Source organism: Hemicordylus capensis, chromosome 4, assembly GCF_027244095.1.
Source record: "Hemicordylus capensis ecotype Gifberg chromosome 4, rHemCap1.1.pri, whole genome shotgun sequence".
Lineage (NCBI taxonomy): Eukaryota > Metazoa > Chordata > Lepidosauria > Squamata > Cordylidae > Hemicordylus > Hemicordylus capensis.
In genome coordinates, this window is record NC_069660.1 from 319870774 (window position 1) to 319896804 (window position 26031).

Here is a 26031-nt window from a genome sequence, read left to right on the forward strand (position 1 = left end):
GCATTATAATGTGAGCCTTTTAATTTTCAATCCCCTTCCTAATGATCCCTAGCATGGAATTTGCCTTTTTCACAGCTGCTGAACTCTGAGTCAACAGCTTCAATGAGCTGTCTGCCACAACTCCAAGATCCCTTTCCTGGTCGACAGTCCATTAGCATATATGTGGGGGTTTTTTTTGCCCCAATGTGCATCACTTTAGACTTGCTTACATTGAACCGCATTTGCCATTTTGTTGCCCACTCCTCCAGTTTGGAGAGATCCTTTTGGGGCTTCTCACAATCCATTCTGGATTTTGCTACCCTAAATAGTTTAAGGTCATCTGCAAATCTGGCCAACTCACTGCTTATCACAACTTCTAAATCATAGAATAGACTATGAAATCATAGAATAAACTAAAAAGCACTCGTCCCAGTACAGATAATTTAGAGACCCCACTTGTTACTTCCTCCTGCCACTGTGTCCATTTATTCCTACCCTCTATTTCCTGTCCTTCAACCAGTTACCAGTCCACACATGAACCTGTCCCTTTATCCCATGACTGCTAAGTTTATGCAAGCATATTTAATGAGGAACTTTATCAAAAGCTTTTTGGAAGTCCAAGTATACAATGTCAACCGGCTCACCTTTATCCACATGCCTGTTGACACTCTCAAAGAACTCCAAAAGGTTAGTGAGGCAAGACTTTCCTTTGCAGAAGCTATCTTGGTTCTCCTTCAGCAAGGGGGACTTCTCTTTCTCTTCTATTTTTGACAATTTTGTCCTTAAGTATGCTTTCCATCAATTTACTCAGCACAGAAGTTAAGCTAACTGCCCTGTAATTTCCCAGATCCCCCCCGAATCCCTTTTTGAAAATCGGAATCATATTGGCTACTTTCCAGTCCTCTGGCACCGAGCCTGATTGTAGGGACAAGTTACATATTTCTGCTAGGAGATCAGCAATTTCACGTTTGAGTTCCTTTAGAACTCTTGGGTGGATGCCATCTGGCCCTGGCAATTTGTTAATTTTTAATTTCTCAAGACATTTTAGAACATCTTCTTCCGTCACCTCAAGTTGGCCCAGTTCTTCAGCCTCCAAGCCTGAGAAGCTCAGTTCCAGAGTGGGTCAGTATCCTCTGTCGAGAAGAACAAATAACTTGTTTAGTTTCTCTGCCATCTCCTGATCCTCCTTAATAATCCCTTTCACACCCTCATAATCTAAGGGTCCAACTGCCTCTGTGGCATGTTTTCTGCTTCTGATCTATTTAAAGAAGTTTTTGTTATCCCCTTCCCCGCCCCACCCCAGCCGCCCAACACTTCCAGCTAGATGCTCCTCAAACTCTCTTTGTGCATCCCTTATTTTGTGGCTAGAAGATCCAGCGTTCTGGCTGGCCTGGGTCGTTCACCAAAGTTTGTGACTGCCCCCAAACTGCCCAAAGGTGGGAGAGGCTCTTGCCCAGCTTGGGAGGTCCAGTGTGACTGCAGGGCAAACCCTCTACCTTACTCCCAGATCCAAACTAAGAAACCTGGCACCGTGGCAGGGGGTGATGGGAGTTGTAGCCTAACAACATCTGAGGAGCTGCTATACCATCCAAATGGGTCTTTTACTGGGTCAGCGAGCCAAAGAACATCACCAGCGGAGAAGTTTTTAAAAGGCTTTATTTGCTCTGCAGAAGCAAAGGTTCTGGCCGGCTAGTGCCCAAATTCCAGAACCCCGATCATCATTTACAACAGATTTTTATAGATTACAGATCACATAGGCAAGTAATCTCTTTAATACATGATAACAGTATCTTTTCATTTCATTTCCTGTGTAAACTTAATTGTACTTTGTTCCTACTTAGGTAACAGTTTCAGCTGGGGAGGAAATTCCTTCTTAACTTTTTATCATATTGTGTGTTTTAAACCTTTCAGCATGACTAGATTAGTTTTATAAGTTAATTAATTATATCAGAGCCATGGCTGCAAGCTTTTCCCTGGTTTGTGGCATCTCAACTCCCTTTCATAATGCTGATGCACAAATGGCATGTAGGATTTGTCCCTGCAATATAAAATACATCTGCATCTCTATACCTGGAAATCTATTTTTAATCATGGCACATATCCGCGAATAAAAGCAAATGATTTCCTCTAATGTTATAGAAGTGTTTTCATTTTAACTGTCATGGTGCCCCCTCCAAGCCAGCATCAACAGGAGCTGCTCCTAAATCCCACAGAAAAGGATCTAGAGGCTTGAGTATCACACCTCTTGACGCTGTTCCTATGGCAACAGCCCGCTTCGTGCCCAATTTGCAGAGCTTCCCATCCCCTACTCCACACATCCTTGCATTCCCCACACACACCCCCCCCATGCACTGCAGCACAGACCACCCCCTCGCACCCACCCCCGGACTCCTCGACCCTGGCAAATGCCCTTTAAGACACAGCAGGGCTTCTCAGCCTTGGGTCCCTTTGGGTGTTGGACTACAACTCCTATCACCCACAGCCACTGAGGCCATTGTGGCTGGGGATGAGCAGAGTCACCGTCCAACAACAGCAGGGGGCCCCAAGGCTGAGAACTCCTGGAATCCAGGCTTTGGGAGCTCAGTGGGGAGCTTTGCTTTGCCTTCCTCTCAGGCAGGCAGCCATCTTGAGAAAGCCCAAGACTGGTGCAAGGTCACTCGCAGAAGAGGCCACAGAGTTGCAGCTGGGGACAGTGGGGGCTGGCCACTCCTGGGATGAAGGAACGCAGCCTTGCCCAGAGAGAGAGAGAGGGCCTGCAGGACTATGATGGGCTGGCATCCGGAGGGGTGTGCCCGCTCGCTCGACAGGCACCAGCAGAAGCTGTCCCTGCCCCGGCATGGCTGCAGCCTCCAGAGCTGCAGAAAAGGCTGTCCCCGAGGGCTGTCCTCCTCGGCCATGACACCCACAGCAATGTGGATACCAGCACCTTGTTAAAGGGGAAGCATGAGAGACCACCATTCAGCCGAGAGCACCACTGGCGGCAGCATGCTTGCTCCAAACAGAGGGTGCCAGTCCAGATCTGACGCAGGGCGCAGGGAAAGGCTCCCGGGTGGGGTGTGTGTGTGCATGCCACAGTGCGCCTGTGTGGCGGCTATTCCTTTCATGCCAAAGCAGGGAGGGGGCCTTGTCGGGGAGGCCCAGCCCAGCTCTCAGCACCCACAGTGGCTGTAGTAGCCCACTTCTTGCAGGGGTGGGTGGAAGCCGCTGCGCTGGAATTCCTTCTTGCGGAGGAGCCTCTCCACCATTTCCTGCAGGCACTGGTCCACGTTCTCGCCTAAAGGGAAGAGGAGAAGGAGCATCAGTCAGGTTGGAGAGCAGCCCGGAAGTGGGCATGCAGGCACAGCTGCTCCGCATCAACCATGGATCAGGCATGGCCAGCCTGTGGCTCTCTCCAGCTGTGGCTGGACTACAACTCCCATCATCCTCAGCCACAGTTGCCACCCCTGCTATAGATGGCTGCTTGCCAAATTTTCAAACTCTGCACGAGGAGCAGCAGTCGAGGATTTGTCCCTGACTCTGGATGCCTCTGGCCATTTCTCCCTGCAATCTACCGAGGATGACAGCATAGACAGGACATCAGGAAGGATGTCCTGATTTTTTGCACATTCACATCATGTGGCCAGATGTTGTTCTTCAACAGCTGGGCCCAGGTGCCTTATCCCTGCACCTCTCAAGCAAAAGGAGTTATTGGCTATCTGAGCCGCAGTGCTGCCCAGATGATGGCTGGAGAGGGAGCGGCCGATTGGCTGCCAGCCAGGCCAGGTGACCTGGGCAGCCAGTAGGAATAGTCATGCTGCCTCGCCTCTTTCCCACCCCTTTACTGCCATCTTTGAGAACCTGAGTGGTTGTCTGGCTTGATGTACCTTCTTCTAGTCTCCCCACATCAAACCCCCCCCCCAGTTCTCTGTTTCGTCTTCTGGATAACATTTTGCCTGATCTGCATCCATTATCTCAAGGGCTCTCAAACCTGGGTCCACGGATGTTGTTGGACTACAACTCCCATCATAGGAACATAGGAAGTTGCAGGGGCTTAGCAAGGTTGGAGGGGGCCCAGAGACAAGATTTTAAAATGCCCCCCCCCACTGAAGCTCAGCTCATGAAGTAAAGAAATCTTAAATGAGGCTGAATAGTAGTAACAAAAAGCAGAGTAAAACGTATAAACACCTACGTGCCACTATAGAACACCATCCTAAATTATTTTTTAAAAAGGTTTTGTCAATTGTGGACGATGCAAGTCATTGAATGGTACTGGAGAAAGACGTGCTGTTCAGGTAGCTCCAGGTCTTAACACTCACATCAGTTTTGGAGGATGAATAGATGAATACAACTGAAGGGAGCCTGGGCGGGTGCGCGGCTGGGGGAGTCAGTCATGTGACTTGCCTCTGGAGGGCCCCCCAAGGCAGTGGCCCCCAGACAACTGTCTCCCCTTGCCCTGTTATAGTTACGGCTCTGGGAAGCTGCCATATACTGAGTCAGACCCTTGGTCTATCTAGCTCAATATTGTCTCCACAGACTGGCAGCGGCTTCTCCCAGGTTGCAGGCAGGACTCTCTCTCAACCCTCTCTTGGAGATGCTGCTGCCAGGGAGGGAACTGGGAACCTGTAGATGCTCTTCCCAGAGCGGCTCCATCCCCTAAGAAGGGGAATCTCTGGCACTGCTCACACATCAAGTCTCCCATTCATCTGCAACCAGGGCAGACCCTGCTTAGCTCAGGGGACCAGTCCTGCCTGCAACCGCCATCCCAGCTCTCCTCTCCGCAGCCACTTTGGCCTTTGGCCCTCCCCGTTATGGCTGGGTCTGATGGGAGCTGTAGTCTAGCGACATCTGGAGACCCAGGTTTGCGGGCCTCTGCACTCTCTGCCTCCAGCTCAGGGGGCTAGTCCTGTAAGGAGGTGGTATTTGCCACTGGGAGTGGAGTGTGGGGAGAGAGGGGAGCCCCCGGACTGCTGCTCATCAGAGACCGCTGCGCCTCAGATGGTGGGATGAGCCGCTACCTTTTGCAGGCAGCTGAGTCGAGACATATTGAGCAAGTTCAGCTCAACTCTGGGGCAAGATTCCTCAGCTGATAACATTGCAGGCAACCACCACAAAGGCGAAACGGGGGGCAGAGTGAAAGGCAAAGTCAGGAGACAGACTGGAGGAGAAGCAGAGATCAGCCTTGAAATCAGGTAGGGAGCCTGTTGGTCTTCACTTGGTCCAGAATCCAGGCCTCGGACCTGCCAAAGGGAACATCTCTTGCTGTTTCTGGCCTGCCTCCAAGCACAATTCAGACTTCCAAGCCTTTTCTGTTGTGGGACCTGGGTGTCTGGAGGACTGCCCCCCCTGCCACCCCCCCCCCCCGCGTGGCAGAGCCTTCACTCAGTGGCAGGGCATCTGCTGTGTATGCAGAACATTCCCGGTCCAGTGAATCCTTGGCAGCGTCTCCAGTGAGGGCTGGGCAAGACTCCTGCCTGAAACCCTGGAGAGTCACTGCCAGTCAGAGTACATAAGAACAGCCCGGCTGGATCAGGCCCAAGGAGGCCCATCTAGTCCAGCATCCTTTTTCACACAGTGGCCCACCAGATGCTGCTGGAAGCCACAGGCAGGAGTTGAAGGGGGCATGCCCTCCCTCCTGCTGTGGCTCCCCTGCCACTGGGACTCAGAGGCATCCTGCCTTTGAGGCTGGAGGTGGCCTGTAGCCCTCCGACTAGTAGCCAATGATAGACCTTTCCTCCATGAAGTCATCCAAACCCTTCTTAAAGCCATCCAGGTTGTTGGATGTCACCACATCTTGTGGCAGAGAATTCCACAAGTTGATTACGCGTTGTGTGAAAAAATACTTCCGTTTGTTGGTCCAAGACCTCATGGCAATCAATTTCATTGATTTCAGATTCAATTTCAGCGTAGATAATGCGAAGCTAGATGGAACCACGGCCGGACTCAGCCGAAAGCAGCTTCCTGCACCCACAGAAACCTGCCTATATGCTGCAGTTGGTGTCTGCAGAAGCTCTTCTCCAGGACCCACCATCTTCGGAAGTCGGCTGTGCCGTCACATAATGTTTTTACTGTTGCTTCAAAACTGCAACAGTGGCTGTGAAGTTCTGCCCCAACTCAAGAACAGGGGATCCAATCAGATAAGTAGACCATGTTCTCAGCCAAGAAATACGAAGCAGGCTGAACGCAGCAGGGAGGAGGCAGAGTGTGCCCCACAGCGAGGGGAGCTTGTGGCAGGGTCAGCAATGCCGCAACACGCCCCAAATGCCCAGCTGCCGCTGCACAGGGCAGAAAAGCATCCTCCTTTGTGGGGCCGGTCAGACCGGAAAGGGAACCTGTTCTCCACCCATTCATTATTTTCGCCTGGAGACAGCCCATTCCTTCAGCAGTCTGGGCCACCCTTTTGCAAACCACCCCACACGTGGCTGCTCCCTCCCTTTCCCAGCCAAACAGGGTTAATAGCACTTCATGACCCAGCTTGGCTGAGGCTTGGCTGCCCGATGGATAATCAGCACCTGCCTGCCTAGCGCAAATTCTGCAGACACACAGAGGGCCTGTGCCAGCTCACACTCGTGCTGCTTCAAGCGTGTGCTGTTGCCGTGCCTCAGAAAGGCTGACGGCAACTACAGAGGCCACTCAGTCCGGGGCCTCTGTTTCAGCCGTGCAGACCACTTGCTCCCAGAATGGGGCCACCAGATTCTGGGAGATGCAGAGCTCTGGATGACGGAGAAAATGTGTCTCTGGACAGATCACAGAAAGTGTTAGTGTGACGCCAACATCAATGGACTAGAGAGGGGTTTGTGTGTGTGTGGGGGGGGGGGTGTGTCTGTGTGACTCCAGTCTAGAGTAGTCCCCTCTTTTCTTAATGTCAGTCTCTGCCTGAAGTGCACCAATATAGCGCCCCCCCCGCCAAGGCTCTAGCCAAGCACATAGGAGACAGCCATGTTGCTGAAATTCAGCAGGTCCATGTCTGGGGGTCGGCAGGGAGTTGAACTGATCCTGACCTCCAAACACAAAAACTAGCTCAGAGAGGATTTTTCAGTGAACTGGGCTTGAACCCCTAAACATAAAATGTGGAAACTGGCTCAAAATACATGGCTCAAAATCAAACACAAAGTTCTCAACTGCAAAACCGCCCAGCGACGAAAGTTTGGGGCGGTGTACAAATTTGATAAATAAATAAAACTGATGTTTTTATTTTCCTGCTTTGCATCCTATTGTATGTAGTCCCCCCCCCATATTAAAAAACAAGCAGTTTAAAAACCAAATGTATATTTCACTTAAATTAAATAGTTATTGTACTCATGTTATACTGTTAAATTGCAAGCCAAATAATCTGATATTATTCTATATTAATTAATACTAGCTGGGCTGGGCGCAGAGCATCTGCACCTCTCGTTTCCCCCGCCTGCCCATCTCCCGCTGCTGATTTCTTTGCCCACCTGCCTGCCGCCCCCATTTTCTTTCACTGCCCGCCAGGCGCTGTTTTCTTCCCCTCCAACCTGCCCGCTGCTGCTGTTTTTTCCCCTCCCAGATGCCCGCCACCACCATTTTCTCCCCCCCCACAGTCTCATTCTCCCCCCCCCGCACCGCACCATTTTCTCCCCCACTGCTGTTTTGTTTCCTGCCTTGCCTGCTGGCACTGCTGCTTTCCTCTCCCCCTGCCAGCAGCTCACTTGAGAACTCTCACGAGAGCTGCCATGCATGGGATTAGTGATGGATACGCCTTAGAGATGGAGAGATAGATGGATAAGGTTAGATAGATTCTACTCCCTTGTTCTAATAGTTTTTGTTCAAATGTCTCAAAATTTTCCCACAGTGCCTAATACTTTGCCTATGAATCAACATTAAAAACATTGGAACAGCCCTGCTGGATCAGGCCCAAGGAGGCCCATCTAGGCCTGCAGCCCATTTCACACAGTGAAATGCCCTCAGAGGGGCCTGCCCTCTCTCCTGCTGTTGCCCCCCTACCACTGGGATTGAAAGGCATCTTGCCTCTTGGGCTTAAGGTGGCCCACAGCCACCAGACTAGTAGCCAGTGATAGACCTGTCCTCCATGAATCTGTCTAAGACCCTTCTAAAGCTGTCCAAGCTGGTGGCCATCACCACATCCTGTGGTGGCAGAGGATTCCATAGATTAATTATGTGCTGTGTGAAAAAGGACTTCCTTTTGTTGGTCCTAAATTTCCTGGCGACCAATTTCATGGGATGACCCCTGGTTCTACTGCTATGTGTGTGAGAGAAAATATTTGTCTCTATCCACTTCCTCCACACCATGCATGATTTTATTGACTTCTATCATGTCTCCCCGCACTCGTCTTTTTTCTAAACTAAAAAGCTCCAGGTGTTGTAGCCCTGCCTCATAAGGAAGGTGCTCTAAGCCCCTGATCATCTTGGTTGCCCTCTTCTGTACCTTTTCCCGTTCTACAATGTCCTTTTTTAGATGTGGTGGCCAGAATTGTACACAGTGCTCCTGGTATGGCTGCACCATAGTTTTGTATAAGGGCATTATAATATTAGCAGTTTTATTTTCAATCCTCTTCCTAATGATCCCTTGCAGGGAATTGACCTTTTTCACAGCTGACGCACATTGAGGCAACACTTTCGAGTTCTTGCCCACCAGGACCCCAAGATCCCTCTCCTGTTCAGTCACTGAGAGCTCAGATCCCATCAGCTTATATGTGAATATCTTCTGGGTTTTTTTTGCCCCAATATGCATCATCTGTTATCTGTTATCGTGTTTTTATGCTTGTTTATATGTTTTTAGCTTGATGTTTTTACTGCTTTTATTGTATGTTTTAATTTTTGTAAACCGCCTTGGGGTTTTCTTTTTAACGAAAGGCGGTATAGAAATGTAAAAATAAATAAATAAAATAAAATAAAATCACTTTACACTTGCTAACACTGAACGCATCTGCCATTTTGTCGCCCCCCCACCCCCCAGTTTGGAGAGATGCTTTTGGAGCTCCTCACAATCTCTTTTGGATTTCACAACCCTAAATAGTGAATAAATTAGTAAATAAATCTGCAAATCTGGCAAATCTGAGCTCTTTAAGGACTCTTGGGTGGATGCCTTCTGGCCCTGGAAAATGGTTACATTTTAATTTTTCCAGACAGTTTAGAACATCGTCCCCTCTATCTGACACAGTTCAGACTTTAAAACAACTGATTCCATTCTTGTTCCAAAGGTAGCTGCGGTGGGAGGGGGGAGGAAGTGAGGAAGCAAGTGCCCCCCTAGGTCAGGGAGCGCACCCCTTCTCCTGTCCCCTCATTGCTAGATCCCACTTGAAGGAATTGGGGAGCCTTTTGGCCCTTCTCTTATACCAAAGTTTAAAAGAGCAGTTCCCTGTAGACTCGTGTCCATCTATTGATGATAGAATGAGGGTGGGGAAGAGAACCTTGGAGCGCCAGGGTAGCCAATAGGCCCCCTTCTAAGCCCCGTGGTCTCCTTGCCCCTTGTGGGGGAGGACACAGAGTGCTCCCACCCCTCAGTGGGACAGGAGCCTTTTCAGGTACAAGGGTGAGGATGGGCGGGGGGGGGGTCCACCAAGCCCTACTCGCCTCTCTCTTGCAGCAGCTCACCCAGCCTGTCAGCAAGTATTTGTAGCAGATGGGGGGAGTCAGGGTGGAGGGAAGCATTTATTACAGATTTCTTGACTTTGCACTGGCTATTAGACTTTCTTAAGGAGCAATTTTTGCACTTTTGCGATGTTGAATTTCTGCTTGTCATACAACTGCTAAAGCCGGGGGGAAACAGCTGACAAGCCTGTTCACTTCTGCAGGGCAAATGAAAAAAGTTCTCCATTATGATTCACAAGTCAGTGGCCAAGCTGGAGTTCTCTCTGGCTATTGTTGGACTACAAAGCCCATCATCCCCAGCCCCCGGGGACTGGGTGACTGGAGAGGGGCCGAGGGAAGCTGCCCATCGGATTGAAAGAGGCGGACAAGAGAGGCATTGGAACTGGGCTGCCCAGAGGATTTATGGGGCCTGAGGCAGTTGTGATGTTGGGGCCCCTCTAAAAGGACTCAGGCCTGTGTAGAGAGCATTTGGGGCTCAGATGTGAGAATTCTTGCATGGATGATGGCCACATGTGAGCTGCTTGCCCAGTTGCCCTGGAGGCAAGTGGGCTCTCCTTGCTCATCCCTATGGCCGGGAGTGAGCTGAGGCAGGGGCCCCACACCTGCACGGAAACCCCCGTCCTTCCATCTCCCCTGTGCTGCTGAGGCCAAGGCGGAGGAGAGGACATCCACTAAGCCCCTATTTGTCATTCTGCATTTCTTGCATTGACCTGTTCTGGTGCTGCCAGTGATTTATTCCCAAGCCTGCAGCACGGCCCCCTCCCCTCTGGGCCCGTCTAGCCGGGGCAGCTGGAAAGGCAAGGCTGTCGGGTCCTACCTGTCTTGGCCGACACCTTGTACTTCCCAGAGGCACAGTGCTCCACAGCAAACCTCTCGGCCTTCTCCTCGGAGACGCAAGGCTCCAGGTCACTCTTGTTGCCCAGCAGGAAGATATCGGCTGGAAGGGAAGAATTGGGAGAAAATACAGGAGGAGGCTGGGAGGTCTGGCGTTTCTGGCCAAGGCACAGACCTGTCAGGAGAGCAGGAGGAAGCAACTCTCTGTGTACATCGGGGAGGGAGGTGTTCACACAGTGGTTAAAAAAAAAGGCCCAGCTTCTGCTGCAGGATTTGGATTTGGATTCTTCACGTTCGCATTTCAGGGGGTTATTTATTTATTTATTTAGGGGATTTCTAGACAGCCTGGGGGCACAGAAATGTCCCAAGGTGGTTCACAAATAGAACAATATCAGCAATTAAAACTGGCAGTTGAAAACCAAAACTTTAAAAGGCATGGGAGGATAATATATATTTTGAAAAGTATTGTTTGTTTGTGGGTGTGTTTGAGCAAAATAAAGTCATACTTCCCAATTACCTACAGAGAGAGAGACCACATTTTGCATGAACATTCCTGCCACTTAAATTAAATTAGCTGGATACACTATCTTTCACACCAGAGTACACTCAGTGAAAAGTTTAAATGATTTTCTTTGTGTGTTTTTAGAACAAATTCTGACTATAATAATCATATTTTAACTGTTAATCAACAGATTTTAACACTCAATAATCAGACCAATAATTCAAACATGACATTATGCCCAAGAGAAGCACAAGCTTTTTCTCAGGTTCAAATTTACTGTGTTTCAAATTTACTATGTATGGTAATTATTCAATAAAACAAATGATGTTTGAACTTGAAATCCTACACATTCAAAACTGTTCTTTACTTCCCCTTTGCAGGCACTTCAACAAAAAACTCTATAACGTATATTTAATTTCTTGAACTTTCCTATCAGTGTAACTTTCGCAAAATGACTTCGTCCGGTCAATGATGGTCCTTACCTACAAGTATAATCTAAAAGCCCATTTCAGCCCTCATAATTGACGAGCTGTTCCTTAATTAGTCTCCTTCTATTCCTTGTAGGGAAAAAGGATTAATTACTGGGATCCTTTTGCCTTTTCCCTTATATATCAAGATAGTACTATCACACAACAGAACCTGACTACTAAGGGGGCAGTTCATCACGAATCCTCCAGCTGCATGAAACAAGAAGGCATAACAAGGGCAGACCGTACAAGGAAAAAGCTTACAATTAAAGGCATGGTAGCCCTTAAAAGCCTCAACAGCACTTTGTCTGCACCAGAGAGACTGGTACTACAATTGTATATTAAGGTGGGGGGCAGGGAACAAATCAGGTCTGGGGAGGAGGGCAGACCAGAAAACATTGGGATGCAATCATTTGCCAAGGATGTTGTCTGTATTTTCTTCAAAAACAAGCAGATGCTGGCAGTTCCAGAGAAAAGGACACCTGTGGAAGGGACGGTATTTGGAAGGTTGGATTCCAGTGCATGCAGGCAGTGCTTACAAACGGCTGGCTCCATCATTCATGGAGTAGAGCATCTGTGCCCTTGCTGACTCTCCCTCATCGCCTGCATCATATCCTCCCTACGTCCATACATCCTCTTCTGCCTCATCACGTTTCTTTAAGGAAGTTCACACAATCAGAAATAGGGTAGAAGCAGCATCCTACCCACGTCCTAGAGCTGTGTGCAATTGATCATGTGCGAGTAAAACACAAGGTACCTTGACCTTAAAACAGTGGCACATAATGCAGAGAAAGGCTTGACTACTGTAATGCCCTCTACATGGGGCTGCCTTTGTACATAGTCCAGAAACTACAATTGGTACAGAATGACTGTTTTTAAAAAGACCCTCAAGACACACCTGTTTCCTCAGGCTTTCAACTGAAATTAATTTTAAATTGTTTAATTGATTTTATCTCATAATATTGTTTTAATTTTTACTCCGTCTTATATTTGTTGGGTTTTAAATTGGGTACATCACCTAGAGATATACATGTCAGGTGATATATAAATATGAGAGGCAGGGACAGATGTTTAGTTTAGTTTAGTTTAGTCTAGTCTAGTCTAGTCTAGTCTAGTCTAGTCTAACAAACAAGGTAGGAGGCACGGGTAGGGATGGTCTGCTCAGTGGCAGCTGGGTAAAGGGGCTCCCCTGCAGCAGTGCCCAGTTGCTGAATGAAAGGGGGGGGGGGCATTCTTCTACCCAGCAGGCGAGCTGGCCATCCCTGCCGACTCCCCTTGCCCTGTTCTTGACTCCCACGCAATCACAAAATGGGAGTGCAAACTACTCCTGAGCCTGGGTAGGGGATGCTTGTCCTGCCCTCCTCCTGACGGTGTGAACTGCCCTTGCATCTTGCTGTAAAGCCCCAGGGCTCTTGGAGCAGAGCCACTGGCAGAAGTCCTGGTCCCTTCGTCCTTGTGCTATGGTAGCCATTCCCAGGCAGGGCAGAAGGGTTTCAACCAGCCGGCTCTCTGCTGTGCTGCAGCGCCACCCGCTTCGAGGCTGGTACTGGTACTGCAGCTCCTCCTAACCCAGGGGACCTGAGGAACCAGCGAGAGCCCTGCTGGCCCTCTCTCTCAGGGGTTCCCAAAACCTGGGGGCTCCCCAGATGTTGCCGGACTGCAACTCCCATCAGCTCCCTTGGTCTGGGGGCCCAAGGTTGAGAGCCTTGCTGCAGACTTGGTTCTTCAACCTGAGCAATGTAATTTGACAGAGCAATGGCACCTACTTGCCTTGCCCTGCTGGTCCTTGGCCACCTGCTTGGCTGTGGCTCCTGGCTCTGGCCCTCCTGCTCTTTGACGGACTGATCGGGCACTTGGCACCAGTCTACCCTGGCTGTATCTGCTGCCCCCCCCCTCGTTGATCCCCTGGACTCTCCCCCTGCCCGTTCTGCACTCCCCCATCAGATGCAGCCTGCGCCGGAGCCTGGCCATGGCCTGACACTCTCCCCCCACCCCCACCCCCCTCCTCCTTGGAGGAGGAAAGACAGTCCTGCCTTTTGCCCAGACTCCGATCTTGGGCTGACAGTTCTTGGGTTCCTGCTTGGAGTCTAGGCCATCAGCCCACCTTTCTGCCGGGAAGTCTGAGGAGCAGCTTCTCACTTCGAGTGTTTTGGGGGAGAGGAAAGCACTGGGGGGAGGGGTATGCTTTGTGGGGCAGTTCAGTACAATGGGGGAAATCCCCCAATGCTTATCTGCACCCCTGCGTCTGCCAAGAGGGTCTCCCTGTTTTAACTGGAGCCCTGTAACATCTGCATGAGACAAACAGACACTGAGCAGGAGATATACTTCCTGGCATGAAGATAAATGGTGCAGAAGGGTTTGCCTGCCCAATTGCTTTGTGTGTGGCTGCTGTTAAGGGCGGAGGAGCAAAGGCAGAGAAGAAGTGGCAACCTCACCCACACACTTCCCTTGCCTACCATCAGCACAGTATTGCCTGGCCACGCAGAGCCAGTGTGAGAGGTTGTCGAAGGAGACGGGGCCGGGGATGCTATACACCAGCAGCACTGCGTCCGCATCTCGATAGTAGCAGCTGCTCAGAGACAGGAAGCGCTCCTCACCAGCTGTGTCCCACAGGGAGATCTGCAGAGGCAAAAAAAGTGCCGTGATTGGGGGGGGACCCAGGGGAACTCACTACCCCATGGAACACCCCAGCTGATATCAAAGACTCTGCTTGGGAGCAGGACTCGAAACAGGCAGAAGAGTGGAGGAAAAGGCAAAGATTTATTTGTGAACACATTGGTTATTAGGTTGCCCAATGCATTTTGAACATCTGTGTGGTTTCTCAGGAGAATCGAAAAATAATGTGCAATAATCTATATATATAGTTCTCTAAGGCATACCCGTTGCTAATTCCATGTGTGGCAGCTCTCGCAAGATTTCATAAGCAAGGGGAGGGGGAGAGGAAGGTGAGCGACCAGCGAGAGAAAGTGGTGCCCAGGCCACCCAGCCAGTGAGAACAAACTGGGGCTGAAGTGGGGGGGGGACGAACTGGGGCTGAAGGGGAGTGGGGAGAACGGCTGAAGTGATGGGGGGGAGACAGGGAGAACTAGGGGTGCAGATGCTCTGTGCCAGGTCAGCTAGTTAAAAGTAATACTCAGTAAAAATACGGAGCCTACCCTGTAGTCAGCCTTGGCTCAGCTATCGGTTTCACCTTTTATCAATGACTTTCGAGAGCAGGACTGGCACAGCATCTCCATCTAGGTGGATGGGGCTGCAACGAAGGGGATGAGCACTTGCCTCGCTTGGTCTGGTCCCAGGTTCTGTCCCGGGCATCTACTGGCATGGCTAGGGGAAAAGCCCTGCCCGAAACCCTGGAGAGCCGCTGCCAGTCAGTGTAGACAATACTGAGCTAGATGGACCCAGAGTCTGACTCTGCAGAAGGCAGCTTCCGAAAGCTCCTCCATCCCCCAAGGGGCCCACCCTGCTTCCTCCTGATTGCCCACCAGGACCCACCTATGGCAAGACAAATTCTGCAGCCGGACTTGTTTTGCAAAGAGGCAACCTATTTCCATCTATTTGTACAACAGAGTTGATTTGGAGGAGATCGTGCTTAGAAGTATGAAATGTTCCTTGGTTACAAATGTGGGAAATCTTTCTGGGTACCCTGATTTGCAGGCTTATGATGAAAAGCAGAATTTTCCTAACCTCAGGCAATGGGAGAAGTCACCTAATGGTGCCGCGGGGAAGTAACTTGCCTAGGGAGCAAGAGGTTGCTGGTTTGAATCCCCGCTGGTATGTTTCCCAGTCTATGGGGCTATACACCGATATCGGGCAGCAGCGATCTAGGAAGATGCTGAAAAGCATCATCTCACACTGCGTGGGAGGAGGCGATGGTCAACCCCTCCTGTATTCTACCAAAGTCAACCACAGGGCTCTGTGGGTGCCAGGAGTCGACACCGACTTGATGGCACAACTTTACCTATTTACAACTTTACCTTTTACCAGGCAATGGGAGATGGAGTTTAATCAATTAAAAAGGCGCCTCTGATTAAGTGGACCACAGATTAATATACATGTACTGTTTTTGTCACCCTTTATTGCTCACAGCCAAATGCAGTCATGATTTGAAAGCAATTCTTGCCTTTAACATTGCAGGTGGCAAGGACCATTTTACAAAAGAGGCCTCCCTGCCCCCACAATCAATCAATCAATCGATCAATCAATCAATCTCTCACACCCACACAATTTCATCGTCTGAGATGAAAGGGGACAACTAAATTTAAATAATAATAAAGATAACAACAGTATGCTTGTTTCACAACTATTAAAAACCCAGCATAGCAATTTGCTGTATTAGAAATCACTAAAGAAAAAAAGGCAATACAAAACACATGATTAAGAAACAGGAGAAAAGACACCCGCTAGAATCCATTTCTTGACAAGCAGCAGCAAGACAAGAAAACAGGCAGCAGCAGCAGCAGCAGCAACACTCAGAGAAAGATTTTATGTCGCCCCCCCTCCCGCCCCCCCCCGCCAGCGTTGGTCTCTCAGTGCAGAGGACACAGAAACGGCTGAGGAGACCTCTCTGGGTGTGGCGACCCTGGGTGACTGCCACAACAGGAAAGGCCCTCCCTCGTTTCCCAACCAATCTCACTTTCAAAGAGAGGTGGAACTGGAGAGGACTTCTGTCCATGCGAAGTGCTCAGCACTGAGTTCGAATGCTTTAGCCTGGGTGATGACCACAGCTTCTTGAGCACGGAGTCTGGCTCCCAGAAAAGTGCGTTGCTGCCCCTCCCCTATTAACAAAATCATAAATGGACTCCAGCACTTCCCACCCCGAGATGGAGCCCGCCCCCCCGCCCGCCGCCCAGACCATGGTGGTGCGCCACAATCAGGGGGCAGATGCACTGCGGAGCAAAGGGCCTCAGGTGGTCCAAGGCCCCTTGCTGCAGTGCACGAGCTGTTTCCTGCCATGCCCTTCTGAGGCAGAGAGTTCCAGCGGTGAGGCACCCACCCACCACCCCCGTGGCTGGCTGCTTCGTCTGGGAAAGAGGCTCCTACCTGCACCTGGAGGTGGCTGCGATGGTGTTTCAGTGACAGGGTTTTCTCACATGTGTCCATGTGCTGGCCGAGGGTGTGGGCGTGTTCCAGGAAGTGCCCTGTCCGGATACGGTGGAAGAGGGTGGTCTTCCCCACCCCAAAGTCCCCCAGAAGAATCAGCTTGAACTTGGGGCTGGAGGCAGCTGCCATTGCAGCAGGGGTCCTCTGGGCAGGGCGCTCTGCTCCCCTAGTGGTAGGCCACCCAGTGCCTGGAGGGCAGCAGGAGGACCATCGACCCAGCTAAGGCAAGCCGAGCCTCTGGGGGGCTCCTGCAAAGTTGCCGCTGGAGGGAGAAAGGAAGGAAGGAAGGAAGCCTCTTGGGCCTGGGCAGGATCAGGGAGGGACCCAGTCCAGAAGGAGGCCAGGTTCACACCAAGACATCCAATGAGCCTGGCTGCTGCTGCTGCTGAACCCCTCTAGTCCAGCACCTTAAGAATATAAGAATAGCCCTGCTGGATCGGGCCCAAGGAGGCCCATCTAGTCCAGCATCCTGTTTCACACAGTGGCCCACCAGATGCCTCTAGGAAGCCCACAGGCAAGAGGAGGATAAGGGCATGCCCTCTCTCCTGCTGTTGCTCCCCTGCAACTAGTACTCAGAGGCATCCTGCCTCTGAGGCTGGAGGTGGCCTATAGCCCTCTGACTAGTCGCCGATGATAGACCTCTCCTCCATGAAGTTATCCAAGCCCCTCCTCAAGCCATCCAGCTGGTTGGCTGTCACCACAGCTTGTGGCAGAGAATTCCACAAGTTGATTATGCGTTGTGTGAAAAAGTACTTCCCTTTGTTGGTCCTAAATTTCCCGGCTATCAATTTCATGGGATGACCCCTGGTTCTAGTGTTATGTGAGGGGGAGAAGAATTTCTTTCCAATTTCTCCACTCCAAGCATGATTTTATAGACCTCTCTCATGTCTCCCCAGAGTCGGCTTTTTTCTAACCTAGAAAGCCCCAGGTGTTGTAGCCTTGCCTCATAAGGACGGTGCTCTAGGCCCCTGATCATCTTGGTTGCCCTCTTCTGTACCTTTCCCAGTTCTACAATGTCCTTTTTTTACATGTGGTGACCAGAATTTTATGCAGTACTCCAGGTGTGGCTGCACCATAGTTTTGTACAAGGGCATTATAATATTAGCCGTTTTATTTTCAATCCCCTTCCTAATGATCCCTAGCATGGAATTGGCCTTTTTCACAGCTGCCGCACATTGAGTCGACACTTTCAACGAGCTGTCCACCAGGACCCCAAGATCCCTCTCCTGGTCAGTCACCGACAGTTCAGGTCCCATCAGCATATACTTGAAGTTGGGTTCTTCGTCCCAATGTGCATCACTTGACACTTGCCAACACTGAACTGCATTTGCCACTTTGTCGCCCACTCCCCCAGTTTGGAGAGATCCTTTTGGAGCTTCTCATAATCCGTTTTGGATTTTGCTACACGAAAGAGTTTGGTATCATCTGCAAATTTGGCCACTTCGCTGCTTACTCCAACTTCTAGATCATTATGAATAAATTAAAAAGCACCGGTCCCAGTACAGATCCCTGGGGGACCCCACTTCTTACTTCCCTCCAGTGTGAAAACTCTCCATTGATACCTACCCTCTGTTTCCTGTCTTTCAACCAGTTAGCAATCCACACATGTACTTGTCCCCTTATCCCATGACCGCTAAGTTTCCTCAGGAGTCTTTGATGAGGAAGTTTGTCAGAAGCTTTTTGGAAGTCCAAGTATATTATGTCAACTGGATCACCTTGATCCACACACTCGTTGACACTCTCAAAGAAGTCCAAAAGGTTGGTGAGGCAAGATTCACCTTTGCGGAAGCCATGCTGGCTCACTCCCAGCAGGGCCTGTTCTTCTAGGTGCTTTACAATTTTATCCTTGAGGATGCTTTCCATCAATTTGCCCGGAATGGACGTTAAGCTAACCGGCCTGTAATATCCCAGATCGCCCCTGGATCCCTTTTTGAAAATCAGTGTTACATTTGCTACTCTCCAGTCCTCTGGTACAGAGCCTGATTTCAGGGATAAGTTAAATATTTTAGCATGGAGGTCAACAATTTCACATTTGAGTTCTTTGAGGACTCTTGGATAGATGCCATCTGGCCCTGGAGATTTGCTAGTTTTCCGTTTTTCCAGACAGTTTAGAACATCATCTCTTGTCACTTCTCTCTGACTCAGTTCTTTAGCCTCCATCCCCGAAAAGCCTTGCTGCCCACAGGAGCCAACCAGATGCCACCTTTGAGATGACATGCAGGTATCATCCCTGTCCTGCCTCATAGGAACAGATGAAGTGGCCTCCTACCGAGTTAGACTTTTGGTCCATCCAGCTCAGTCTTGTCTACACTGACTGGCAGCAGCTTCTCCAGGGTGACAGGAAGGAGTCTCTCCCAGCTCAGGGATTGGACTGGGAACCTTCTGCAAGGTCAGCAAATGCTCTACCTCTGAGCTATGGTAGAGTATCTCACTGCACTCACATGTGGTCTCCTATCCAAATGCAAACCAAGGCAGACCCTGCTTAGCAAAGGGGACAATTCATGCTCACTAGGCTAGCTTTCCTCTCCAAAACTTTAGATGGGAACTATCTAACTGGATGCTCCTTCATATTCACAAAAACCCCTCACTCAGCCCCTTGCAAGAATGCCATGCCACTGAGGGTGGCTGTAGCCCAGCCTTCTTACTGACCTGCTAGTTTTCTGCGTGCAGGGAGGAGGAGCCGGAGCCCACCCTGTCAGCCCACCTGCAGTCTAATGTGGAAAGGTGCAGTCAGAAGCTCACCAGCACTTCACCTGGTGTTTGGAAGGACCAGGCCTAATGTGCCTCCTTCAATGCCTGTCTTAAAACGCACATTCGACCACCTGCCTGCTCACCCCCCGGGCAAATAAAGAGATCCTGTTACACTCTTGGCCTTTTCTGTTCTGCTCCTGGCAACACAGAGCATGGTTTTGGTACGGCGTCCTTGAACAAATGAAAACCACAGCCCAAGGAAATCCTTTCCCTTTTCTGTTGTGCAGAGCCTGCACTGTACGGCAAGCCTTGAATTGGCCCTCCTTCCCGTTTGACCCTTTGCCCATTACATGCGATCCACATAACGTGTCCTCGGACAGTATCTCTGTGAGTCAGCCACACAGGCGAGGGACTTTTCAGAAAGGGCCGCCTCTGCCATCCAACCTGTGTTTTGAGTCAAATGCTGCTGCTGGGTGCTCTTGAAGAGCACAGATGTCCTCATCAGGGCGATTCGACCATGAGCGTTGGAAGCTAGCTGCTGCCGAGTCGGGCCACTGGCCCACCAGCCCAGGATTGGCTAGCAGCAACTCTGCAGCCGAAGACCCTTTTAGTGGGAGGTGCAGCCTGGGACGGGACCTGGGAGCTTCTCATGCAAAGCAGAGACTCCACGTATGAGGCTCTTTAGTTTAGAAAAAAGACAACTGCGGGGAGACATGACAGAGAAATTCTTCTCCCTTTCACACAACATTAGAGCCAGGGGTCACCCCATGAAATTGATTGCTGGGAAATTTAGGACCAACAAAGGGAAGTACTTTTTCACACAAGGCATAATCCACTTGTGGAATTCTCTGCCACAAGCTGTGGTGACAGCCAACCAGCTGGATGGCTTGAAGAGGGGTTTGGAGAACTTCCTGGAGGAGAGGCCTATCATCGGCGACTAGTCGGAGGGCTGCGGGCCACCTCCAGCCTCCAAGGCAGGATGCCTCTGAGTACCAGTTGCAAGGGAGTAACAGCAGGAGAGAGGGCAGGCCCCTTTCATCTCCTGCCTATAGGCTTCCAGCGGCATCTGGTGGGCTACTGTGTGAAAGTGGATGCTGGACTAGTTGGGCCTCCTTGGGCCTGATCCAGCAGGGCTGCTCTTATGTTCACGTACTGAGCGGCGGCCCATGAGCAGAGGGGCCACTCCAGGGACCCCAGACCTCTCCATCTGCTGCAGGCTGCTGTCCCTCCACCCTACCTAGCCCGGCACCACAGAGGGGCTTCAGAGGGCCCAGAAGGGAAAAGACATCTCCTCGTGGCTTGGTGGCCCCTGGCACCACTGCGCCCTTCCGGCCAAGAGCACCCCCCCCGCAGGACCCGAAAGGGGACTTCCTTGGCTCTGGGGGCTGGAACCCGGGGTCAGCATCACTGTCCCCTCTAAGGCATGCGCACGTGTTTCCTCATCTCCACTCAGGTCATTGTAGATCCTGCTCAGGCTGAATCAGGAAGGCCCCACCCTGAATGCACATGTGCGCGCGCACTGCCTTGATCCTGTAGCCCAGAGCAAACTCATTCAGCACACGGATGGGGAACAATGAGGAGAGCACACTGGCCTGCACCCCACCCTGCCCCAGCTCCTTGGCCGGCCGACAGGCCTGCCTCCCCTTTGGTGCCTGGCGCTCCTTGTGGGTGTCGTGGCCAAGGCACCCACGTCTCTACCTTGCCCCGGGCAAACTCAGGCTGTCCTCGCAGGGCCGGCGTGGGTTGCACAGCTGGCCAGTGGCTGGGCTGCTCCGAGGGCTCCCCGCCGGGGCCGACACTCCAGCAGCCGCCTCATCCCAGCAGTCACATGCAAGTCACGCTGCGTGCCAAGCAGGCAGGAGGGCTGGGCAGGAACGCCTCGGGGAGCGTCTGGGGTGGAGAGAGGTGCTCCCTGCCAAGGACGGCTCCGGCCACCCTTCCCCAACCCAGCCGCTTCCTGCTTCCGACAGAGGACGGCAAGGAGCAGGACAATCACCAGGGACTCCACACTGGGACACCATGACCCCATCGCTCTGCACGGTGAGGCACGGGATGGAGACGGGTTTATTGATTCAGTCCAGGTCCTCCACCCGGCTCCGGCCCTCACCCACGGCACTCCCTTGTTTCGCTTCCGCATCCAGGAAGACTCCACTCCAGGCCCCCTTGTGCTCTGGCCTCTCGCACTGCCCGACTCCAGCTTGAGGGCAAAGTACAGAGGAGGGCTCTTGAGGCCGCCTCAGGGGTGGAGCCAGGCCGGGATGGGGCAGCAGGCACCACCTCACCCTGGGGAGAGGCCTCCCCGCCCGCCTGCACAAGCCGCCTTTGCATCCCATGATTTGGCACACAGCTGGTCGCTGGCAGGTCTCCATGCCCCTGCCCATGGACCCAGGGCGACACGTGGACTCCTTGCAGGGCAGTGGCATCCACGGAGAAGGCGGCGGTGGTGTTGGAACCATACAACTCCCTGTCCTGCATGCAAACCTCAGGCCAGGCAGAAGGCAGCTCACCAGCCCACAGGGGACTAAAGAAGCTTTCTGGTGTTGCTGCCTGCCTGGGATAAACAGGGTGGTTGTCAAACACGAGGTTGGCCACTCAAAAGAGGGCTGGCGGGCTGTGCTTGGCTTGCTAGGTCACACGTTCTGCAGAACTGCTTCAGACTGTAAGCTGTTTGGGGCAGAGACCTGTAGGTATCTACAGCTGCGACTATGCTCTGTGTACATTGGCTCCATACAGCCAAACGCACACAATAATGAAGGGAATGGTTTCCCATTCCATTGGATGTGGAGCCATTCTTTTGCCCGCTCCCCACATTTTGCTGGTGTCTGCTGCAGAATGTTTGGGGAGCCAGGCAGGCAGGCAGGCAGGCAGAGGGTCAAGCTCCCCATTCATTTCCCCGGCGCTTGCACAGCGGCGCCTTCTACTGCATTGTGCGCAGCATTTTCCACTGGACATTAGCAAGGAAAGTGAATGCTGCCGGATCCACCTTGAATGGCAGCCCAGGGATGCAAGACCGCTGCCCCCCAGCCCGAGACTGGTTGACAGGACAGGCACTCCCAGTCCAGAGCCCGGCTCCTCTGGGTGCTGCAGGTCTGCAGCTGCACAAGTCAGATTCCAGTGAAGAAGAAGTCCGAGAGGGACACGCCACGATCCCTTGCAGCCTCCGGAAGCCCAGCGTTGCCTCCCGGCCCCCACTAGAGCTTTCCCCAAGGCTCTCATCCTCCCGCCCCTCCGACTGCATTCTGCAGACTCTTCAGGCCCCCGCCTAGCGAGCAGCACGCCCCACCCTGCCACCGCATCAGCCGGACGCCTCCGCCCCCAGCCCCACAGGCCCTTGCTCCAGTTCTTGGTGCTGCCTCTGGAGAGCCCACTGCAGAGCCAGGTGGGCTGCTGCCATGAGAGCCCGGAGGAGGTCCTTCTTCCGGAGCAGCAGCAGCCGCTGCAGCGTGGCTCCCTCCAGCAGGCCCGCCGTGCCCACCAGAAGGCTGCCCACAACCCCACAGACGTTCCCAGTAAAGACAGAAACGATCAGGATGGTGATGGAGGCCAGCAGGGTGACCGAGTGGGCCACCACGGCCTTGCCTTCCTCGGTGAAGTAGCCCGAACTTGCCGTCAGCAGCAGCGCTCCTCCCAGGAGGAGGTTGGCGGTGGAGCAGTCCCCGTTCAGCCAGTGGAAGCCAAAGACCAGCAGGGGGAGCCCGACCACGGTGGAGACCCAGCTGTCGTCTGGGGGTCTGGCATCCAGGCTGAGCCCAAGGGGCGCGGCTAGGAGGGCGGCGGTTTCCATGAGCGGCACGAGGGCCTGGAGGAGGAAGCCGGCTGCCGCCCCCCGGTTGATCTGCAAGCACAGGCAGGCAGGGCACGGTGAGTGGCAAGGTGGCAACCGTCAGCAGCTCCCTCTCGGGAGGGAAAAGCCCCCAGCGAGGGCACCACCAGCCCCTCCATCGCCAAGGGGCAAAAGGGAGCTCCCTGATCCACTAGATCTCACAGGAGGGGATAGACTGACTAGCCCCTCCGTTCCAACACATCACTCTAGCACCGCCGGGATTCCCGACCTGGAGTCCCCAGATGATGCTGTGGCTCAGCAGCTCTCATGACTGCCTCCCTGCTCTAGGAAAAGCTGGGGAGCTGGAGGACAGACAGGACCCCCCACCCATTTCTCACCTGGAAGGTCTGCACAGCGGCCCCCAGGCACACCGTACACAGCAAGGCGTTGGAGAGCACACCAGCCACCTCATCACACCTGCCAGGCATCAGGGCAGAGACTCTGCAAGAGAGGAGAGCTGGTCTGGTGGCAGCAAGCATGCCTTGTCCCCTTAGCTAAGCAGGGTCTGCCCTGGTGGCATATGAATGGGAGACTAAGAGTGTGAGCACTGGAAGATCTTCCCCTCACTCAGGGGATGAAGCTGCCGCTCTGGGAAGAGCATCTGAGGTTCCAAGTCCCCTCCCTGGTAGTATCTCCAAGATCGGGCTGAGATTAATTCCTGCCTGCAACCTTGGAGAAGCCGCTGCCAGTCTGTGAAGACAATACTGAGCTAGATGGACCAACGGTCTGACTCAGTATATGGCAGCTTCCTATGTTCGTATGGAAGGCAGAGAGTGGATTATTTCATGCTCCACTTGAAGCTTACATGTGGCAAGACAAACTCCATCCCCAAGTAGGAGTGTGCATGGTTCGGTTCGGGCACTATATTAAAGACCTCTGGACCGGTTCAGAAGTCCGGCGGTCCGGAGGGGCGGGGGCATGTAGCTTTAAGGGGGTGGTGGTAGTACTTACCCCCCCCCCCGCCGCTCTTCCCCCTCCGGTGCTGGTGCGTTTAAAAATCTTCTTGGGGCGGCAGAGTTCCTCCCTGCCCCCATCGTTGTCCTTCAAAGCCTTCAACGGAGTACAGCTAGCGGTGCACATGCGCCCTGCGCGGCGCGCTCGTCTGCGCTGCTGGTGTGCACGCGCCGCATACATCACGGAGCGCACCAGCGGCGAAGACGAGTGCGCGCACTGCGCAGCGCACATGCGCACTGCTAGCTGTACTCCGTTGAAGGCTTTGAAGGACAACGATGGGGGCAGGGGCGGCAGGGAGGAACTCTGCCGCGCCTAGATTTTTAAACGCACCAGCGCCGGAGGGGGAAGAGCGGCGGGGGGGGGGGAAGTACTACCCCCCCTTAAAGCTACATGCCCCCCAGTGCCGGACCACGCCTCTGTGGTTCCGTGCACATCCCTATCCCCAAGGACCTTCTCGTCCTTTGCAATCTAGCCGATCCACTGAAGGCATCTAAGGAGTCCCTGCATCTGACGTAATTGACAGGGATGTATACGAGGAGCTTCTCATTGGTAGCACCCAGCCTTTGAAACTCCCTGCCTCAGGAAACCTATTTGGCTTCCCTTCTGGTGCCATTTCACATCACTTATTATTATTATTATTATTATTATTATTAATTCAATTTTTATACCGCCCTTCCAAAAATGGCTCAGGGCGGTTTACAAAGAGAAATAAAACAAATAAGATATGATGAATAAATAAGAAAACAAATAACACTTTTGAAAGCCTTCAGTTTGTTTTTTTGCTTTTAGCTGTTCTTTGCTGGGTCTTATAGTCCTTGATTTTGTAGCTTTTAAGCTGCAGCCTTGCTTTTTACTGTGTTATGATTGTCCTTTAAACTTTTTAATGTCTGCTGTCTTTAGTGGTTTAGGTTATGAACCAGGAAGATGGAACTCTTAAGCAAACAGATTGTATTCTGCTGGCGATGGGCCACCTCCAGCCTGAAAGGCAAGATGCCTCTAAATACCCGTTGCAGGGGAACAACAGCAAGAGAGAATGAATGCCCTCACCTCTTGCCTGTGGCCTTGTCAAAGGCATCTGGTGGGAAACAGGGTGCTGAACTAGATAGGCCTTGGGCCTGATCCAGCTGGGCTGTTCTTATGTACACATTACACATCCTATTTGTATCAGGCATTTGTGGGCTTGCACCCAGGTGCACTTTTTAAATGAATGCAGGTACAGTCATTCAAGGAAACACATGTACAAGTATACAGACATCTCTAATGTCTGAAGAGGGCTATTGTGTTGTACGAGTGTACAGATGTGTTTTTGTGTGAATGGCTGTACCTGCATTCAAGGTCTATAGGAGGAGAGCTGGTCTTGTGGCAGCAAGCATGAACTGTACCATTTGCTAAGCAGGGTCTGCCCTGGTTTGCATGTGGATGGGAGACTCCAAGTGTGAGCACTGTGAGACATTCCCATCAGAGGATGGGGCCGCTCTGGGAAGAGCAGAAGGCTTCAAGTTCCCTCCCTGGCAGCATCTCCAAGATGGGGCTGAGAGCGACTCCTGCCTGCAACCTTGGAGGAGCCGCTGCCAGTCTGTGTATGCAGACAATACTGAACGAGATGGACCAAGGGTCTGACTCGGTAGAGGGCAGCTCCGTCTGTCCCCCTGTTCCTAACCCTGGGTACAAAGGCATGATGCAGACAGAAAGTGTGCTGCTGTACCTACCTCTGTGAATAACTGGACCTGGTTGCACGGGACACTTGCTTTATGTGCTGGACATAACCTGTGAATGAGGCTATAGTTAGTATAAAAGCAGTTTAAAGCACTACATGCCAGCAGCACAGCAGGGGGGGCTCTGGGGCCGACTGCGGACACCCCGGCCTGAAAGGGGGCTTTGGGAGGAGCCCAGAGGCCACGGCGATGGGCACACCCGCGGAGTCCCCGTAGGCAGGCCAGGGAAGGACGCCAGGGATGGCGGTGGACCCCACTTCGGGGCCAGGCGATCCCCCCAGGGAGGGGGTCGCTGCAGCCGCCCCGCCCGCCCCTGCTAAGCCTCCGCGCCCTACCGGGTCCTCCAAGCCTTCGACAGCTCGGCTAGAGCAGCACAAGCGAGCGCGGAGAGGAAGTGGAGGCCATAGAGCGACA

The 26031-nt window shown here is 52.3% G+C and overlaps 2 protein-coding genes across 2 annotated transcripts; both read right to left on the reverse strand.

Moving 5' to 3' along the window:
* Window positions 1-1617: 1617 nt before the first annotated feature.
* LOC128322468 (ras-related protein Rab-13-like) lies at window positions 1618-16979 on the reverse strand. The gene is made up of 4 exons (XM_053243781.1): window positions 16375-16979; window positions 13791-13953; window positions 10349-10468; window positions 1618-3253 (listed from the first exon to the last, which is right to left on the reverse strand). Exons 1-4 carry the CDS (start codon window positions 16561-16563, stop codon window positions 3129-3131), a joined length of 597 nt encoding a protein of 198 aa, XP_053099756.1. The 5' UTR covers window positions 16564-16979; the 3' UTR covers window positions 1618-3128.
* A 3253-nt stretch (window positions 16980-20232) lies between these two features.
* TMEM276 (transmembrane protein 276) lies at window positions 20233-26031 on the reverse strand. Its single transcript, XM_053243780.1, has 4 exons — window positions 25953-26031; window positions 25612-25669; window positions 23287-23389; window positions 20233-22960 (listed from the first exon to the last, which is right to left on the reverse strand). Exons 3-4 carry the CDS (start codon window positions 23374-23376, stop codon window positions 22421-22423), a joined length of 630 nt encoding a protein of 209 aa, XP_053099755.1. The 5' UTR covers window positions 23377-23389; window positions 25612-25669; window positions 25953-26031; the 3' UTR covers window positions 20233-22420.

Excerpts from the sequence above, each read along its gene's own strand:
- LOC128322468 (XM_053243781.1), bottom strand. The coding sequence starts at position 16,563 with ATGGCAGCTGCCTCCAGCCCCAAGTTCAAGCTGATTCTTCTGGGGGAC. Across the intron at positions 13,954-16,374 it reads GCAGCCACCTCCAGGTGCAG|ATCTCCCTGTGGGACACAGC; the intron begins GTAGGAGCCTCT and ends TTGCCTCTGCAG. Across the intron at positions 3,254-10,348 it reads CAAGGTGTCGGCCAAGACAG|GCGAGAACGTGGACCAGTGC; the intron begins GTAGGACCCGAC and ends TCTTCCCTTTAG.
- TMEM276 (XM_053243780.1), bottom strand. The coding sequence starts at position 23,376 with ATGCCTGGCAGGTGTGATGAGGTGGCTGGTGTGCTCTCCAACGCCTTG. Across the intron at positions 22,961-23,286 it reads CCGCTGTGCAGACCTTCCAG|ATCAACCGGGGGGCGGCAGC; the intron begins GTGAGAAATGGG and ends CTGTGCTTGCAG.